Source organism: Varanus komodoensis, unplaced genomic scaffold (assembly GCF_004798865.1).
Source record: "Varanus komodoensis strain SLA01 unplaced genomic scaffold, ASM479886v1 scaffold27, whole genome shotgun sequence".
Classification (NCBI taxonomy): Eukaryota; Metazoa; Chordata; class Lepidosauria; order Squamata; family Varanidae; genus Varanus; species Varanus komodoensis.
In genome coordinates this window covers 12,289,250-12,308,187 of record NW_025335701.1, presented here as the reverse complement: position 1 = coordinate 12,308,187, position 18,938 = coordinate 12,289,250, and the positions used below count along the sequence as shown (strand labels likewise).

General features: G+C 53.5%; 1 protein-coding gene across 1 annotated transcript; it reads right to left on the bottom strand.

The window, feature by feature from the left end:
- Positions 1 to 83: 83 nt before the first annotated feature.
- On the bottom strand, positions 84 to 17,427 carry KCTD19 (potassium channel tetramerization domain containing 19). Its single transcript, XM_044433933.1, has 14 exons — positions 17,355 to 17,427; positions 15,625 to 15,816; positions 14,818 to 14,949; positions 13,410 to 13,632; positions 12,047 to 12,207; positions 11,239 to 11,342; positions 9,025 to 9,167; positions 7,950 to 8,033; positions 5,815 to 5,911; positions 4,494 to 5,124; positions 2,768 to 2,947; positions 1,382 to 1,536; positions 480 to 581; positions 84 to 200 (listed from the first exon to the last, which is right to left on the bottom strand). The coding sequence occupies exons 1-14, from the start codon at positions 17,425 to 17,427 to the stop codon at positions 87 to 89; spliced, it is 2,391 nt and encodes a 796-aa protein (XP_044289868.1). The 3' UTR covers positions 84 to 86.
- Between the last annotated feature and the right edge of the window lie 1,511 nt (positions 17,428 to 18,938).

The following is an 18,938-nucleotide window of genomic DNA, read 5'->3' as shown; positions in this document are numbered from 1 at the left end:
ACAGACTTTGCAGATCACATCTGTTTCGACACAGGAAACACGCCATCCCTTTCTTGCAGGGCAGAAAACACAGGGCCCCACTTTTATTAAGACTTCTGTAAATATTTCCCTATGACAAAATGAGAGAGTGATTTAAAGTATCCCCTTTTTATCAGCAGGTCCATGCAGCAGCTGTACTTCCAGGCAAATGGCAGCGTAAACTGAAAGAGAGAGGGAAACACATTAGCAGCCAGCAGAAGGCGTGGCGGGGAGCTGTGGCACTCACCTGGGAGGTGCCACTCACACGGAGAGGCAAAGCTATGGCGCCACCATTAAACAATTGTGTTACTAATTGTTTAAGAAGGAGGGGTGGAGATGCAGGTGGTGATGAAAAATGAAGAGAGGTCCCAGAATTTTAACCAACAGGCTGCGTATAGCAGGTCAGGCCTGCAGTTGGATCTCGGCCCCTCCAAGGACCCCTTCCCCGCAAATGGCAGTACCTCAACCCATCTCAGCAGCTTATCGCAAGCAGGTGTGTCAGCTTTGAAAGGTGCTGTCTGCAGCAGGTCGGCCACAAACTCCTTCGCCGTGATCTGCAGGCTCTGAAAGGAGGGAAGTGGCTCAGCCACAGGTTTTGGGGGCTCCCTGTCCCATCTGGCTGCTTCACTTCCATGGATGGAAGCCAGGTGCGGGAAGAGCTGCCGGCGCTTGGGTGGAGGGGAGACTCAGAGGACGGGGTGGGCTCAAGGCCTCTGGGGTACTCGGCATTCTCTTGGAGCCGGAGTCAAGCTGTCAGGTGTGAGCCTGAAGCCCGGAGGGGTGCTCAGGCACGTGCCTCTCACTCCAGGCTGCGAGGAGTGGTGGGGCGAGGGCTGGCCATCCGCTCCGGAGACAACAACCTGCACCCAACCGTTCTGGTGGCCCATGGGCATATCTCGAGCAAGGCTCATGGGCACCCTCAGACTGGCACCGCTCCCTCCCAGGCCAGGGACCCGCCTGGCAACTGCATGTGAGGCAAAGGGGATCCCCGCCACGGCACACGCCTGACTCCCCCAGGGCCTGAAGGTGCAGAACTGGCCGCACAGAAGGCAGGCTTGCCCCCTTCTGAGTGCCAGCCACTCACGCCGTGGTCCTCTCTTCCCTGCACTGGGGGCTACCTCCCATTGCTGCCTGCTCTCTTCCACAGGCACACTCCCTGTGGGCGCTCTCCCCCTTGCCTTGGTTCCTTTAGGGAGGCTCCAAGCCCCACCACGTGACCCCAAATTAATGGGGCATCAACGAAAAAAGAGGAGGGCGGCTGTGTGGGGTGGCTCTGCCAGCAAGCCAGCCGGGCTCTGGGCTAGAAAGGGGAAGGGGCACCCCACGCGGCCCAGCCCTGCTCAAGCGCCCTTTGTCAGCTCACCCACAGCTTCCGCACAAGCAGCTCAACTTTGGCTGTTGTTTCTTTGGGGTCTTTCTGCCTTATGGAATCCAAGATGACATCAGTGAGAAAACAGTGGCACTTTCGAGCATAAAAGATCTCTTCTTGTGACAACGGGAAGCTGAGAAAGACGATATCTAAAAGCGCATGGAATTGGAGAGTTCCATCAAGAGTCAGCCTCAGGCTGCCGCCTCCTCCTCTTCTGGTGTTCTGGTGCTAGAAACGACGCATGAAAGGAGCACCCCTCCCTCCCCTGCCCTGCCCTTGGCCTGGGGGTCACTGGGCTGAGGAGCTGCTACAGGCCAGCCCTGCAGAGGTCGCACCACTGCACTGCTGCCCAAGGCAGCACAGAAACTTTGCAGGAAGTGCACAGCGGCTTGTGATTTCAGCACGTGGAGAATCAGGTGTGCCATTTCCTTGCATACGCAGATCCTGCATGCTCCCACTCAGCAACGTTCTCAGGGTGTCAAAAGGGTCCTGTGAACAGGCTGGGAGGAGGGAGAAAGAGCAGCAGCAGGAGGGAATCACAGCCACCTAGGCCAGCACAACTGCCCAAAGGGGGGCCACTGTGTTCCACCACCCCCATTCCTGCAAGCAGAAGCTCCTGACAAGGCCACCTCGGAGACTAAGCATGACAGGTAAGCCACAGGCCCAGAAGGGTTTCTAACCGGGTCGCCCAACAAGATGCCAGCAGAAAGTCTCCCAGAATCACGGCCAGCCCCGTGCTGCTCAGATCCTCTGCTTTTGGCCTGGCAACTCCAGAGGCCGGGGAACACAGCGTCCCTTCCTGGGGAAGGATGGCCTGAACAAGGCTCAAGTGCTGCAGCACACACCGCGCAGGGCTGCCCCGGCGCCTCCCTGCGCATAGCACAGAGCAGGGCAGCTGGAGCGGCCTCCGGGCATCAGGTGGAGCCCAGGTGGATCCGACTCGAGTCTCCCCGCTGGCTGCCAAGAGGGTCTGGATGCAGTACAAGGGGTTGGGGATTGCCTTTAAAGCCCTGCATGCTTTCAGTTCAGAGTACCTGCAGGGGCGCCTTTGCCCATCTATTCCCCTCGCCCACCGCAGCGCTGTGGGGCTCCTCTTCTGGAGCTTGCTTCTGCCAGGTGGAGGCCCACCCACCAGAGCAGCTTCTCAGGTCAGCTGGTGGAGAGCTGCATCCAGGCACTGCAGTCACAGCTCTTCCAACAGGCCTTCCCAGACTGGCTTTACTGAATATGCTTTTATTTAGTCTTACTTTGAACTGATGTTGGTTTTCAATTCTTGCCAACTGCCCAAGCCTGCTTACTGCTTCAACCCTGCAGCCCCAAAAGCTACCTGCCATCTCTTCTCACACTCAAATGCAAACAGAGTTATGGCGGAGACCGCACCATTTGTCACTGGCTGTGCGAGCTTCACGTCTTCCAGGCGTGTGCTGTAGAGGATGCTGCCCTGATGAGCAGTGCAGGAACCATCACAAGCCACAACTGGAGGGTGCTCAACTTTAAGGATCAGGCTCGTGCTGCTGTGGGGCTCCCCAAGCATAGCGCTGGCTTGCTCCAACCATGTTCCTAGGGAGGCCAGTGTTCAACAGGTTCAAAGCAAAAACAAATCATTAGCAAGGCTTTAACAGGGAAGAGAGCCTGCACGTGAAGGACAGGGGTCGCTTGCCAGATGCTCCGACTGTGCAGTGCAAGTGGCCCTTAGCTCGCAGTGGAAAGCCCAGGGAGCCACATAGTGGCTGAGGGCCACCGAGAAGTGGAGGCGTGCGGTGGAGAGGGGCTCTCCTTCTGCACAGGCCCCCCTCGGGGGGTCCCCCGCCTGCCGCAGGAGACTCTCCTCTGTGGCTTTGTGCCCAGCAGCAAAGCGACCAGGGCCTGTCCAGCATGGCCCTTGGAGCCAGGCAGTCGCTGGGAACACGACACGTGCTGCCTTTTGGCACACGGATGTGCAACGAGCACCAACCAGGACTCTGCTCACGCCTCACTCGGAGAATAATTTCAAGGTTTCTTTCAGCTACTGTTTCTGAACAGCGTGTGAAGAAGTGGCGTGATTAAATGCGGGCTGAGGACCCCACCTGGTCAAGGCACTGCACCACGGCACAGGCAGAGGCTGAAGGGTGGGGCTTTTCCGCGGGCCGCAGGCCAGGCTCCGCGGCAAGCGACAGGCCGCACTGACTGTGCTGCGTGCTGCGTGGCCCCTTCCCACCAGCTGTCTTGCTCACAGGCAACAAGACTTCCTGACGGCCTCTTGCTTGCTCTGGGAGCTGCCGTACCATCCAAACCTGGGCGGCCAATCCCATGGCAGCAACCCACGAGCCCTCCTCCCCTCTTGCTGCTCTTGCCAAGCCTGTCTGGGCTACGGCTGGCGTTAGCCATCCCACGAGCAGCCCGGCAAGCACTCCAGGCTGACTGGCACTGGCCCGTCTCGGCTTGCCATGGCCCTTTTCTCTGCTACCATCTGGCCAGGGACCACCAGTTCTCAAACTGGACAGCAGCCTCCAAACCGACAGACAATGCGATCTGCTCTAAAGCGCACAAGTGGCACAATGGCGGGACGGCTACTGGTTGGCTTCCCGCTCTTCTTCTAATGTGCCAATCTCCTTTCATGAACCAAAATCCCTCACAGCTTTTCCTTCACCCTTTGACAGCTCTTGGGTCAAAGCAAAGCAAAAAAGGGTATCTGCAGCATCGCTGGGTCCATGCTCTGGATCGGCACCTGCTAAATTAAGACTTTCCCATTTTTGCCTGGTGCAGCTGCACACCAGCAATATTCCACCATTCCTTTCTTTACGGATGTTTTTCTTTGAAAGAGGACAGAAGCAGGGGCGGGAAAGCAGGAGCGCTGCAAACTGAAGACAGAGCAGTCCAATCGCCAAGCAAAGCGATGTGGGCGAGGCGAGGTGAGGCGAGGCGAGGCGAGGCGACTGTTCCGTCGAAGCCTCTCTTGGGCACAGTGCTCTTCCAGAGGGGGCTCGGCATGCCTGCCACGCCCTGCTGACCAGCAGCCAGGCCGCATCAGGCAGCGCAAGGTGGAAGTCGAGGCCCGGGAGCACCCCGGCACGGCCCACCACCCTTCCCCGACTCCCGAGCCGCGCATCCAGACAGGCGTGCCCACCTTGCACTCCCTCTCTCTGGCCACACACGACCTTCCTTGCAGGAGCTCCTCCCGCGGGGCACATCTCCTCTGAAGCGCCGTGCCGGCCGGGCTTCTCAAGCCAGTCCTCAGAAGCAGGGCCCCTCGGCATGCCCTGGCCAGCTTCTAGCAGGCCGCCAGGCAGCCTTGGGGCAGCAGGGCTGCTGCTCGGGGGCTCGGGGCTGGCCAGCTCAAGGCACCTGGTTGGAGGCAGGCGACAGGGAGATCTTTCCGGGGTCTCCTCTGCCGTGATACCACCGGGCAGAGGCACCTGCTGGGCCTCACAGCGCCTGCAGTTCACCATGTCCCATCCCTGCACCAGGGAAATTAGCTTCTGGATGGGAGTATCCTGCTTTTCCAGGGGCTTTGTTAAATTGCCCTTGGCGCCCCTTTTCCGCGGGGGGCTTCCTGACAGTCCATAACAGAAGGCACTGGCCCACCCATCTGTGGCCTGACGATGTCCTTCCCAGCTAGTCCTTCGCTTTGCTGCCTTGGCTGGGGAGATACGGGTGTATTTCTCATTCCCTCTGCTGCTCTCCTCCGTGCCTGGTGCATCTCTCATTGGACTCCGGTGACTGGCTTCTTGCTTTAAATCCATGGTAATATGTGAGTGCTCCAAAAAAGAAGAGAACATTATATGTGCGTACGCGTGTGCATCCATGCGTGCGCCCATGGAACTCTATGCTCTTTTCAGGAAGTAAGTCATATTGAAGTCAATGCTGCTTACTTCTGAGTAGACATATGTAGAACTGCGCCACTAGACTACCAAATTGCAATATTGTTCTTCAGCTCGTTTAATCAGCAGAATTCCCATACAGTACATGCAAAATAAAAGTATTTGTTCACAAAGATCTGACGGCTGCACCATGAAGGGTGGAGAATAAATTGGGCTGCAGCAACCTGCCCCCAAATCTGCAGCAAATGTGCTAGAAGCAACCTGCAAGGTGGCTGCCCTCACAGTCATCTTAATCATTCTGCCTTGCAGAAATCTGGGTACGGTGTTTGAAGGGTCTAAATTAGAGTGTTTGGAGTAAAGTAATGCATTTCTGCTCTTGCAGTCTTTAAACATTTATGGCTATCTTTGGTGTCACTGCATTGGAATACTGTGTCCAGTTCTGGTTGCCTTACTTGAAAAAGAACATGTTTGAGTCAGAAAAGGTACAGAGAGGGGCCCCAAACATGATCGGGGGCTGCAGCGTGGTGGGTTCTCCTTTGGAAGAAGCTGGGCCAGGATTTCTCTTTGCCAAGGAGAATGCAAATGTGCTTGATCAAACCAGGCACACTGGGAGGAAAATAGCCTTACCTCCTGAGGGTCTTCACTGGGTTCACCACCCTTCTCTGTCACTGCAGCATCCAGGCTCTTACCTCCGCTTTGAGCTTGCTGCTGCTGCACCCACAGTCTGTAAAGCAAACAGTTCAAATCCGACATTCAGTGCCCCTCTTCACAAAAGTGCTTTCCATGGCCCCGGAGAGGGCTGCTCACTTCTGGATGTGCACTACCCACACCTGACGGGAGATCCTGGCTTGGTCTGTCTTCACCTACTAAGAGGTAAAAGCAGGAGGAGGGGCCGGGCATGTCCCTGGGCCAGAAAAAGCTCACCCAGTCTGTGGGCAAAGCCAGAAAGGAGAGGCCCTCGGCTGCATCAGCTCCTCCGTGCAAGACCCAGGTCATGCAGGCCGCAGGACCTGTTCTGGGGGGGAGCGAGGCACTCGAAGCTCGTGGGGATGTCCTCCCAGCCAGTAACTGCCTCCTTTTAGGAAGGACCTCCCCACAATGCCCCAGAGCTACGGGCTGGAATAGCAGACTGGGGGGAAAGCAGAAGCTACTGAGGCAGATGCAAGCCAGCCAAGGTCATGGCAACATGCTGCTGGGTGAAATGCAAGCACTGGACAGGAAAGGGATGTGGTGAATGGGTGGAAGGAACCCACCCTGCATCCCCACCTTGTCTGGCATCAGGAAGGACAAGCCATGCCCACAATCACCTGCTATGGGAATGCCCTCCTTTCCCACACAGAACAGGAGCCCACGGCAAAGGAGGGGAGCCAAATAGCAGGGCCGGGAGCACCATGCGGCTGGTGCGCAGGAAACCTGTGACTCGGGCTCCAATCCTCACAGCTGCCCACACTCAAGGCCTGGTGCGGCCGGCACCGGCAGGGAAGCCACTGGGTCCAGACAGCAGTGACAAGTGGGCGCAGAATCAACTTGAGAGAGAGGATTCCTCGGGAGGCGGGGGCCAGAGGCACTGCCAGCAGAGGCCGCCACCCAGGTCCTCCCGCTACTCAGCTCTGGAGGGGCCTTTTAACCTGAAACAGCTAGGAACATGAAAGGGGCATGTCCCCTTGTTGAATTAATCAATAGAAGACCTATAATCCAATGAAGTATGCTAAGGTTACTGGAGTCAGATATATTCACCTGTTTATTGCTTGTGTATTAAACTTTTTTAAAAAGAAAAAAAAGAAAAAATGACTTGTGTCCCTAGAGAGGTGCTTGTATGTTTTTTTTAAAGAACCAACTTAATAAACTAGTGGGTCCTTGCATGTTTTAATTATCAGTTCATGTCAACGGCAGGTCAGGGGAGGGAAATGGGGAAGAAAAACCATCAAGATGCTGAAAGCCTGTGAGTTTGGGCTAGTCCTGCATGGAATGAGTGGGCAGGCCTTCAGGTGAGCGCCCGTGCTCTGCCCCGTCCCACGACCCTCTTCTCGCATGCCATCCTGCCTGATGAAGGGATCTGGAGAGCTCGAAAGCTTGCGTGGTTTTTTGGTTGCCCTAAAAGGTTGGCACGCGCTTGTGGCCGGACTAATGAAAGGCACTGCACCATATGCGTTTTGGAATTTTGCTTAGGGTCAGCCCAGCCATGCGACCGCGGATGATCTTGCTCAGCCGCTGCTGAGGTCTTGCGCTGCGTTTCGGCCTCGGGGCACATCTCATTTTGTGCGTGGCTGCTGTGCCACACTTCCAAATGCACGCCTTCGTGCCCTGCGGTGCTGCACAGGTGGCCAGCCTGCTCCCTTCTAGCCGCTGCCACGCACTTGCTTCACGCTCCTGTGACAAAGCAAGAGCCACTGCCTGGTGGCCAGCCTTGATCCCTGCAAGCACCCCTTTGTGTTTGCTCCTTCACCGCCCCGTGTCGAGCGATGCCTGCGCTCATGCAAGGACAGCTGGCGTGCCCTGTGCGTGCCACTGCTCAGCCAGCAAGGTCACAATCCCTTTGCGCTGCCTTTGTCACCGGCGCAGCCTCTGCCCTGCCAGCCCCCAAAGTCACAGCAGCCTTTGAAGGCAGGCCTGAGAAGGCCACCTGGTTTTCTGCAACTCCAGGTTTAGTGGCTGCCCTTCCCACCCCTCAGCATTTCTGCCTCTGAGCAGACAATGCAAAAATGGGCATTTCCTCTGGGCATTACGGGCCTAAAATGTCGAGAAAGGACAAGCACAACTACCTGTACATGTCATACTGATTAAGGGCCTCCACGAGAGCCGGGATCTGATACTCCATCACCTCCTGACATAGAAGAGACCATTCTCTGCCAGTAGGAAATAAAATGCAAGATGCGTTTGTTCAATGCCACTGCCCCAGAACAGTCTGCTACATGCTCCTGCTTTAATCTCGCTTATCAACATGATTGCATTGTTTAAATGCAGCCTCGTCCTCTAAACGGTGTGTTGCTGTCAGACCACTTCTGAACCCCAGAATGACATGATCTTTCAAGCTCAGAAGCTTCTCCTCATTCAAAAGAAAAACATTTGTCTGTGAGCCAGCGGAAAATGGCTTCCCCTAAGCCTTTTCTGTACGAATTCTAATCTTTTCTGAGGAATCCAGACGATGCCCATGCCAAACCATTGGACTGCAGTATTTTCAGGGTGTTTTTTTTCTTTTCAATGCACTCGTTCTGTTCTTACAGACCTCACCCATTGCATAATGCATTTGTACAAGTTGTGTCTGTATCCCCGGAATGCCTGCCTGCCCCAAGTACTGAACCCTGCATGCATTTGCTCAGAACCGGCCTCCACGATCAGGGAACCCTCTGTGAGTACTGTGGTTTCCCAAACACTGCAACTCCATCTGACAGCAGTGCCATCCAGCACGCTCTGAAACAGCTGGCAACGTAAATAATGGGGAATGTTGTCCCCATTTGTTGAAATCAAGCTATTCTTCCATCCAAACATATATAATCAATATATTTTACACCCAAGATATATTACACAAGAGAGATCAGGTTAATTTAGCAGGATTTATTCTTGACCAATTCCTGCTGTCTCCTACCAGCAGGGCACAGGAAACTTAGAGGCCTGCAGTTGAGAGATGGAGATTTCTGAGTTGTGATGGAGCAGGAGTCTCTGGCACTGACCTCTGATACATCATTCCAATCACTGTTCCTTGTTACTGATTTTACGTACTTAACTCTTATTGCATAAATGTGCTGGCTCCTATTCCACCATGTCATCCTGCGCTTCTAAGAGTCCTACCACTGCAATCACCAAAACTACATAGCACAGAATAGCATTTTCACTTACTTAAATTCAGAAGGTAAGAACAATTTGCCAAGCCGAAGAAAGTTGAGGACGTGTCGAAATGTCGGTCCATCTCCATGGATTAGGAGACTCTGGCCATACGCGATCCAACACACCTTTTTGCAGTTTAACAGCAGCTCTGGAAACTGGCAAGGAACAAAACAAAATCAAGACATCGAAGACTAAATGGAAGCATAATCTGACTGAAATAAAGGTATTGTTCAAAGCCTTCCCCCGGGAGCCCAGGGCAGCCCTTGCACAAGCGGCACATGCCCGGGCCATTCTCACCACATCCACAACCAGTGCAGACCTGTGCGAGGCGGGTGCCCCCCATGACCTCAGTGTCCCGGGGGAGCGCCGCTGGCCTGCTGCAGATAGGCACACTGCTGGGGCACACTCCCCCATCCGCTTGAAGAGATGCGCCACACACCGGTCCGCACTGCAGGGGCGTGAGAGCAGCTGCCTCGAGGCGCCACTGCCACGGGGCTCTTGCTTGCTTGCTTGCATGCACTACCTCAAGGGCCATGCCTGCTGCCAGGGACATGGGGAACTGCCGCCCCGGTTGCTCACCCCAAGCCAGGTGGACCAGTTCAAGATGGTTTCATGTTTGGATGAGCCATGCCACCAGCGTGTGGGATGGGGCCAGAGGAAGCATTTGAACAGACTCCTGTGTTACATGATTCCAGCAAGAGTGTTTCATCCAAATATGCTAGTCTGCTATGGACCTAGTATGTTCATGCTATCTCCCTCAGCACCGTGAGGCCAAGGGTGGCTGAGGCCCACTTCTCTAAAATGCATGCAGAAAACATGGTTGTAAGGTTAATGACTTGTCAACTGGTTAAACGACAGAAACCAGAGTAAGAAAAATGATCAGTTCTCACAATGAGGTGATATAAACAGTGAGGCCACCAGAATTTTAAAATGTTTTCATAAACTACTTGGAATTAGGAATGAGCAGCCAATAGCTAAATTTGCTGCTAGCATGGAGGGAAGATAAAATGAAAAGGGATTGCAAAGAACTCCACAAAGGTTTCCAACTGGGAGAACTGGAATTAATATGGAAAATGTGATGAATGCAAGCAAGTGTTGGAGCAAAAACTGAATTTTACACACAGGCTGATTGGGTCTGAGCTGCTTAGAAAAGGGGTCTTGGGGTTGTTAAGGGAAACTTGATGAAAATTTCAGCCCAGCATGAGGCTGATGGGAAAAGGGCAATGAAGCCATTACGTGTAATTAGGAAAGCTTCCAAACACAAACTGCCAAAATTGTTTTGCCACAATACTTAACTATGGCACAATCGCACCTTGAATAATATCAGCAGCCCTGGTCACCTCGACAAGGACATGGGAGAACAGGACAAAGTGCAGCAAGGGGCAACCAGGACAAGCCAAGTTCAACTCCCGTGTGAGGATCAGCTACTGCTGCTGGGAACATGTGCCTTACAGAAAGGGCTAGTGGGTGTGAGGTGCAGGGGAGAGCAAGCACAGAGGGGCACAAGATCAGACCTGATGCAGTACAAGAACACAGAAAGCAGCTTTCTCCCTGTCCCAAGATCCTGGAACCCAGAAGGGTCATTGCAATAATTTGAACAGTGGGAGATTCAGGAAGAGCTTCAGCTTCAGCATCGTCAACATCAATAATGCCGTTTCTGGGCCACCCAGTAGCCAAAGCTCTCTGGGCAGGTTACAACAACAGAGGAAGTACAATAACAATGCAATAGAAACCTCTTTAAATTACAGTACAAAACGTAAAAGCCACATTTAAAAAGCCACAATAGCTTGCATTATATCACAAACCCTGTTCAGCAATTGGTATAAAGGCCCAAAATAATATAAAACACTTTAATGCTCTGTCACAGAAGACAATCAAAAGAATTAAACTAGGGAATTGATACTGCAAGAAGCCGCGATGGCCACCAGCTTGGAAGCTTCATGCAGGGATGAGAGGAATTCATGACTTTGGGGGGCTGCTGTACTTGAGGGATGCTTATTTCCCCAGGATCAGGAGAGGTATACTCCTACCTGCCACTTGAATGGGAGCCCAACGGAGCTGGTGGGTGCTGCTGTGCACGCATCCGGCTCATGGGCTTCCAGGGGCATTGGGTTGGCCATTGAGAAAACAGAATGCTGGGCCAGGGGGCCTCTGGCATCCTTCCTTTTAATGCTGCTAAGCTTCAGCCTACAACAGGTCAAGATCAGAGTATGTTAAGGACCGTACCTTTAATAATGTTTGCAAGTAAGTTGCATACCAGTGATTTCCTACATACACTTTGACAATATGGTGGCGTGAAAAGGCTGATATTGCCGCTGCCCAGTCTGCATCTAAAAGACACAACACAACATCACAGAGCACCTGATCTTAAATGCATCCGTGCATTCAGGGGAGTGTGGAGGAAGCATGCTAATGGCCCAAGCCACAAGTCCCCTGCCTCCTGCCAGGTCTCATACAGTGTTTTGACCCAAAAGGAGCAGCAGGGAATCTGCTGGGCAGAGGCAGGTGAAGATTTCGCCTGTAGATCTGCTTGCTTGCTGTCTATACTGTGCGTGATTAGAGCTCTGAGCAAAGCTTGTTGGCAGCAGAGGAATTCACCACCACCAGAGATGGAGGGATACAGAGAACAGCTGCTGAACAGCAGAGGGAGCTCCCATAAAGGAGGAGGAGAGACATTTGGCCCACACTTTCCATTCCTCAATGTTTTCCCCACCTGGTGCTAGTGACGTTTTGCCAAAGGGAACACCTAATGCGAGATGCCACTGCCTAATGTTTTCATGGGGACCTGGGAAGTATTTGCAAGCTCCCAAGTAAAGCCTGTCTGCCCAGGGCCAGAACTGGATACAGTCCGCCTTCCTCTTGTCTGGCTACAACATTGTGCAGACTTGGTCGATCTTGATTTTTCACCCCCAGTTTACTCATGCACCTCTCCAGGCATTTTTACCTTTGCTTCAGCTTGGGCATTGCTGGGGGAAGTGGGATCCTAGGGAAGACAATGGCCAGAAAAGGCGCAAAGCAGAGCTGGCTGACTTACCCTTTGCCATTGTGTCTGTGGGTGCCTTTTGCTTCAGATACATTTTTAAAGCATCTTTCATTGGCTCGTACGTGATGTCCATTTGATCCAAATAGGCACAGAGTTTGGGAAGTTCAGATATATTTTGGGTAAGTGGCAGTTTGCATGTTCCCAACCAATTCCTTGGCATAGAAAAAGCAAAATATTCACAACACATTTGTCTCTTGCTTCAAGCTATCCTGACTTATCCCTTTCAAACACATCTTTGACCAGAGATGCAGAACCTCTTTCAAGCCAACTGCTGAGTTCCACTTTGGAGAAGCTCTTGGGGGGCGACAATCCAGCCATGGCTGGGGCTGAAGGCAAGCCGACGGGGTCTAAATGCTAGCAATGCCAGCACACCACAGCTTAGGACGGCATTCCTGGGGTCCCCAAGAGCATCCCAGGGCCCACAGCACTGCATGGAGAAGCCCTTCAGAGCTCAGAAGCCATGCCCCAACCCTAGGAGGGAGCCGACCCTGAAGCTTAGGCATCTTTGCCAGACAACTCTTCTGCTGCAATGCCTTTTAGATGAACAGCCCCGTTGTAGCGATCCCGTGTCAGGCTTTTATGATGCCAATTAAGCCTTGCTAAGGTCTGTCTAAATTTGAAATGAGTCGCAGGGAAACACTGAAGCACTTGGTATGGGTGTCTGTCTTCTAGCACTTATTCCCTGAGAGGTGTCAGGATTTCACCTTGCCGTGGACCTAGAACAAGAAGACTGACACATGCTGGGTGTCTGTGCCAACCTGACGCTCCCAAGAGGGAACTTAAGGGGGAACTAAAAGGAGAAGGGGAGGAAAGGCGGATGACCCCGAGCTCTGCTTGTACTGGCAGTAGGGGGAGGTGGTGCACGTGCACATAGGCACGCCAAGATTTTCTTTCACTCATATTTATGTGGATTTTTTGATTGAATGTTAGGAGCAAGGGCAGTGATGAGAGGATGATGCCTCTAATCTGGGGCTGCTGAATTCAGCATGGAGCCCAAATTCCATTGCAGAGCAGCTCTTGGGGACGGTTTTCCTGGGGTCCTTGGGGCTGACGCTGACGTGTTTTAGTTCAAAAGCTCTCTGTGCCAAACATGCCTTATGGGAAGCATTCTCCTTCAGTGGAGAGAAGTCTGCATAGAAAAAGTGAGGAAACCAGCAAGGGGTGGAGGCTGGGGAAAGGTAGCACATCCTCTGGAGGGCTCCCCTGCCTGAGGCTCTGCACCTTGCCTTAACCCCTTCGGAAAGCTCAGCTCAACTGGCGCCACAGAAGGAGACGTCCTTCTGAGAGGAGGAGGAGAAATTAGGTTTTCATTCTCCTGAGAAACAAGGGCAGACTAACTTGCTAACGAACCTACCTAACATGCTGAAAGAGAACACCATTCCCCGAAATGTACAGCTTGTTTCCATCCAGGGTACTTTCCATGTGAAGCTGCCCCAGGGCTGAGTCTGGGTATTTCACGAGAAGGCCAAGTGTCATCGGGTACAAAGGGAGCCGGGCAGCTTCTTGACCACACAGCTGCTTTTGCACTGTGCTTTTCGCAGAGCTCTGAAGATCACACGTCCCCTCTGAGTGGACCCCTGGAAGGAAAACGGACAAAGGAAAATGAACTACAACCAACCAAAATGCTGGCTGTGCTTTATACTTATCTCCATCTCCTCCAGCGAAAGCGCCACAGTCCAACCCAAGGTGGTCACAACCAATGCATAAAACTAAACTCTAAATACGATGCTGCAATCAGAGAGAAATCTCATCATCATCTAGCAAGGATAAAACATCCGAGCTCAGCTCCTCCTGCCAAAGTGCCTTCACCGAAAGTGCGCCTTTCGTCTGTGTTCTGCAGGATCATTCTGAAGTGCACCCATCACTGTCAACTGTTAGGACCACAAAGCAGGCTCAGAAATACAAATTATGGGTGTGAAAGCCACGTGGGCCTATCCTGAGCCACCAGGCACAATCGTCCATGTTCACACATTCCTTGCAAACAGGAGAAAGAAGCATCAGCCACCCAACTCACAGGGGAAGCAGCAAACAGGAGAGGTCAGGTGGTGTAGTGGCAGAGGCGCTTCCAGGATAGTGGAATATGTCAAGGTATCACCTAGTCAGCTGCGGAAGAAAGCAGGCTCTGGGCACATGCTGGACATCAATGCCCTTGGCTTCTCAGTTGGTGTCCCCCATGTTGCCTGCTGTCCCGCCCGAGTCAAAACGTGTGATGCCAAGCCAAGAGCCAACCTCCATAAGCACCTTTATTTCCAAGAATGCCTCCAGGCCCCGCACGGTCCATAGAGGCATGCTCGGAAAGCAAGATGGATGGAGCCAAAATACAGGGCAGCTCTGGAGGAAAGCCGGTGGGAGATCTGGGCCAGGGCAGAGGTTCACCTTCAGCAGGACAGTGACCCTCAATCCACATCCAAAGGAACCCTCTAGTAATTTAAATACAAGAAGCTGAATGCCACAGCATGACCCCGTCAAAGGGCAGTCCTCCATCCGATGGAGCGGTGGCAAGACTGGCAGGCTGCTCTTCAGCAACAGCCCCAGCTGAACTGATGGGCTGGAGCAGCTTTGCCTGGGAGGGTGGGCAAAGGCGGCAGGATTCTGGGTGCCCAGCGAGGGAGACTTCCCTGGAAAGCCCCCCGGCTGCAATTCCTGCCAGGTGCTTCTCAACCAAGTGCCCTCGTGTGGTTACGTGGTGAGGACTGCCTGCTTTTGCTAGAACCTTATAGCTATGGAGGGGATTCACACTGAAAATGCGACAGGAACCCCACCAGGGTTACGCCTGCAGATCTTTACTGCTTCGATGACTTCGGGGATTCCCAGTGCCTCCGCTTCAGCTTCCAGAACGTCCAGGCTGGAGAAGTTCTCAGGCAAAAGAATCTTCTCTGAGCGAAGAAAATTAGCTAGTTAAAAAAGAAGAGAGAGAAAGGCCTAGAATGGAGCAAGACACTGTGGCTCTTGCTACTGCATTGCATTTTGGAGAAGTTCGTCTCAAGTAGCTTCAGGAGAAAGCAAATGTGCAATTTCCTGGGAACCCCTTGACACCAAAAAGGGACGCATGGCACCGGTGGAAGGCTGCTGCAATGGGCGGACACTGCAGACCAAGCACGGCTCGTTCTGTACTCTGTGGCCACAGACTAGAAACCCATTCAAAGAGCCGCTCTTGTCTCTGCCACAATCAGCAAAGGAGGCTGAGGAATCTCAGCAGATCAATCGGAAAACGGATTAGTGTGGCAAGTCAGGTCATTGTGCAGAGGCAGCAGAACTCGTTTTACTGGATGTTGGGCTGGGCTTCTTTAGCATGCCCTGCTTTGAAGCTTTGCCACAGCATCTGGCTGCCCACTCTGTGGAGCATGACCTTTATCTGGCCTGGCAAGGCAGGTCTTGCATTCTAACAAAGATCCATAATCCCCCCAGAGCCCATGAAAAGCAAGCCCTCTGAGGCCGCCTCCAGAGGATAAGGATGGGCAGCAGGAACAATGGGCACAAGGGGGCCTAATGCTCATTTGACAAAGACAAAGGGATATGAGTATCCCATCTTGTCTTCCCTTCTCTTCTTCCTCAAGGAAAAGGCTTACCTATGAAGCGAAATTCACCTCCTTCACATTCTATCAGCACAGCGTTGTCAGACAACCACAGCAAATTGTCATCATTGACCAACAAAGGGTATTTTTCAACCAGGTCTAGGGGCAGAAAGCAGTAATGCACTTCTTCTTCAGTATCTAGTAAGGGGGTGTCCATCAATCCCAGGGGAGCTTTCTCATGCAATCCTACCAGGGAGAAAAAAGGGTATCAGGAGGCAGCCAGGAAGGGGACTGGAAAGCTTCATCTGGGGCCAAACTACATGTGATATAGATCTCTTGCCCAGGTTTTTCACATGCAAACTGCATTACTCTGGGGAGAGGGTGGTGAGGTATCCACAGCAGCAGAGGGGAGGGTAATGCTTTCCTCCCAGTCGGTATTCCAAAGGGAAATTCCTGCTCTGAGGCTTCTGTTTGCAATTGAAGGGAATCCTCTACAGGTGCCAGTGGAAGATTTCTTTTCAAGAGCATTTTGGAACAGGATTTTCCTCGGGTGGGCAGCTGGGAAGAAAAAAAATTCAACTATCCCACACACAGGCATACACACCAGCTATCTGCATCCACAGTCGAAAGAAAAAATCTCTGCTGATTAAAGGCAAGGACACAATTAACAGCACACATACTCTGGCCCCAGCTTGCTCTGGGATGCTGCAGCTTAGATGGCAGTGGCACTGACAGTTTCATGCATATTTAATGTATACTCTTCCTGTGTTGGCTTCCAGGAGACTCTCTCACTGGTAAATATTTATGATCACAACTGCTTTCATGAGGACTACCCTTTATCCTACAATTTATTTCTGCATGTGTACATTTTTAAAATGTATTACTAGTTTTCCCTTAAAGCATCTGAGAGAATATGCTATTTATCTACTTGCAAACAGGATTAGCTATAACACATTAAAACCATTAACAAAGATTAGTAAAGGACTTTGAAAATTAAAGTGAAAAAGTAATTACCATTTTAACCATTCAGGTGAAAACCATCTAAGCAAAGTTTAATCCGAGCCAGTGTAAGAACATGTACCAAGATCAATTATATGCAGAGCATGTCACTCTCAAGTGCGCCCCATTGGTCTAGCTCAGGGGCCAGCAACCCACGGCTCCGGAGCCACACGTGGCTCCTGAATCGCCCTGCTGCGGCTCCGTCACTCACAGCCGCCAATCTGCGACCCGTGCCGGCACAGCACAGTCGCCAATCTGTTTCATAAATGCAACACACTATAGGTTTTTTGTACACAGCATAAAGGTAAAAAATGATATATGCAAAGTTATTTTCATTTTAGAAGTCAAAAGAGTTTTGTGGCTTCCCGTGTTTTCTTTTCTGTGGGAAACAGGTCCAAATGGCTCTGAGTGTAAAAAGGGTGCCGACCCTGGTCCAGCTCGTCCTCACGATGAGCCTTATTGCCTTTCCACAACTGGAGACCTTAACTCAAAGGAAAGTGACCTGCCAAATGCATCCAAGACTGAGCATGGACCCTGCTCTCCTTTGGGGTTGTAGTACTAGATCTGGTGGATTCCTTCATTTTACTAAGAAAGTGGGGTATAAATCAAAATAAATTGATAAAAGATGGTTCCAAGCCTCCTTGGTCCAACCAGCACTCTGTGCACACGCTGGTGGTATAACACCAGCAGCAGTTTACAAAAATTATCCAACATTTTCATTTATGATTATCATTGCTATTTTGGTCCTGTCTAAACTTAAAAAGCTGCTTATGACAGCCCTTTACCAGTGAATGCTGGACTTTTAAGAGGACATTCTGATGGCTTGCTGATGCATTTTCGTGTTCTCCAGTAATTCATCGATGCTCTTTCAGCTATTGGTATATCAGCAGGACGGACACGCAGGTTATGTTTCCCCTCCTTCAAATTGTCTAAAGTCTTAAGGCAGATCAACTTTTCTTTAGCACACAGGACACCCATAACAGAGTACTCAGAGATGCTCTACGTAACAGTGATTTGGCTCTGCTACCAGCAATGCCAGCTCCAACGAGAGCCCTGAAATGGGTGCGCCCAACGCCACGAAGTTTAAGGTGAGCACAGCCCCAGCCCTACGAGGGCAGGCCTAGCACCCACTTCCTGAGGATTTTCAAGGGGGGGCCAGGAGGACTCAGCAGGGGAGGCGTCCAAGAGAGGGCAAGGCGGCCTGACCGGGCAGCCACCCACAAAGGCGAGAGCCAACCCGCCCGGCTGTTCAAACCACGGCTTAGAAACTGGGAGCGTGTGGATGGCGAGGCACTCCCTCTGCCTCGCATGCTGCTTCACACCTGGCCTTCGCTCATCGTAGTTCGGGACACCAGGGGAAGGAGCAAGCAGCGGTCCGTACTGATCTCCAAAGCAGGGTTTGTGTGCAAGCTTGCTTCGTATTCTGGTGTGAGCCACAACCTGGAAGCAAAGCTGCCAACGGCCTGCCGGCCGAGACTCGTGCGCTCCGGGCCTCTTCCCGGGCCGTCGCACCCACACGGGCCCTCGGAGCCCGTACGAGCACCAGCATATGCGAGGGCAGGTGGGGAAGGCCGGAGGGGCCGGCGCGCCCGCCCTCCACTTGGACGCCTCTCGGTCCGGCAGCGCAAGTGGACCCAGGCGGAGGAGCGGCCCTCACGCTCGCGGCTCCTGCCGACACGGAGCGGCCCAGGGCAGCCGCGCCTCTGGTCTGGCCCGGCCCGGCCCGGCCCGGCCCGCCTCGCCTCCCCGGAGAGCGCCCGCGGCTGAGGGGGTACCTGGAGCAGGGGCGTGAGCCGCAGGAGCACCGCCTGCTCGTGCAGCAGGCTCAGCTCCGCGCAGCTGGCGGAGGGCAGCTTGGCGGTGTGCAGGTAGTGGTGGATGTGCCGGAACGCGTGGCCGTCGCGGTCGAGGAACAGCCGCGCGCTCTCGCCCTGGGCCAGGGCCGAGGCCTCCTTCCAGATCAGCGAGTCCGGGAACTGGGCGAGCTTGCTCTTCGGCACGGAGAAGCACCAGCCGCCGACGTTCAGGTGCACCGGCTCCTCCTCGGGCGGCTCCGGAGCGCCTTCGGCGTCCTCCTTGGCACAAGGGCAGAGCAGAGCGAGGCGCTGCGGCGGGACCTGCGCCCCGCCGCCCCGCCAGCGGGGGGCGCCACAGCCGCCCGCCCCGCCCCGCCCGTCCTCAGCGGCGCGCTCCCCCGCCCCGTGTGGCGGGTCCCGGGGGTGCCCCTTCCCGCCGGCCGGCGCGCGGATGCCCCCGCGTTACCATGCTGCAAAGCCCGGCGGTGGAGGACCGGCCGCAGGCCGCGGGGGGGTGGGTTGCCGGCGGCGGCGGCGGCGGCTCAACGGCCCGGGCGCGTGGCCCGCGGCCGG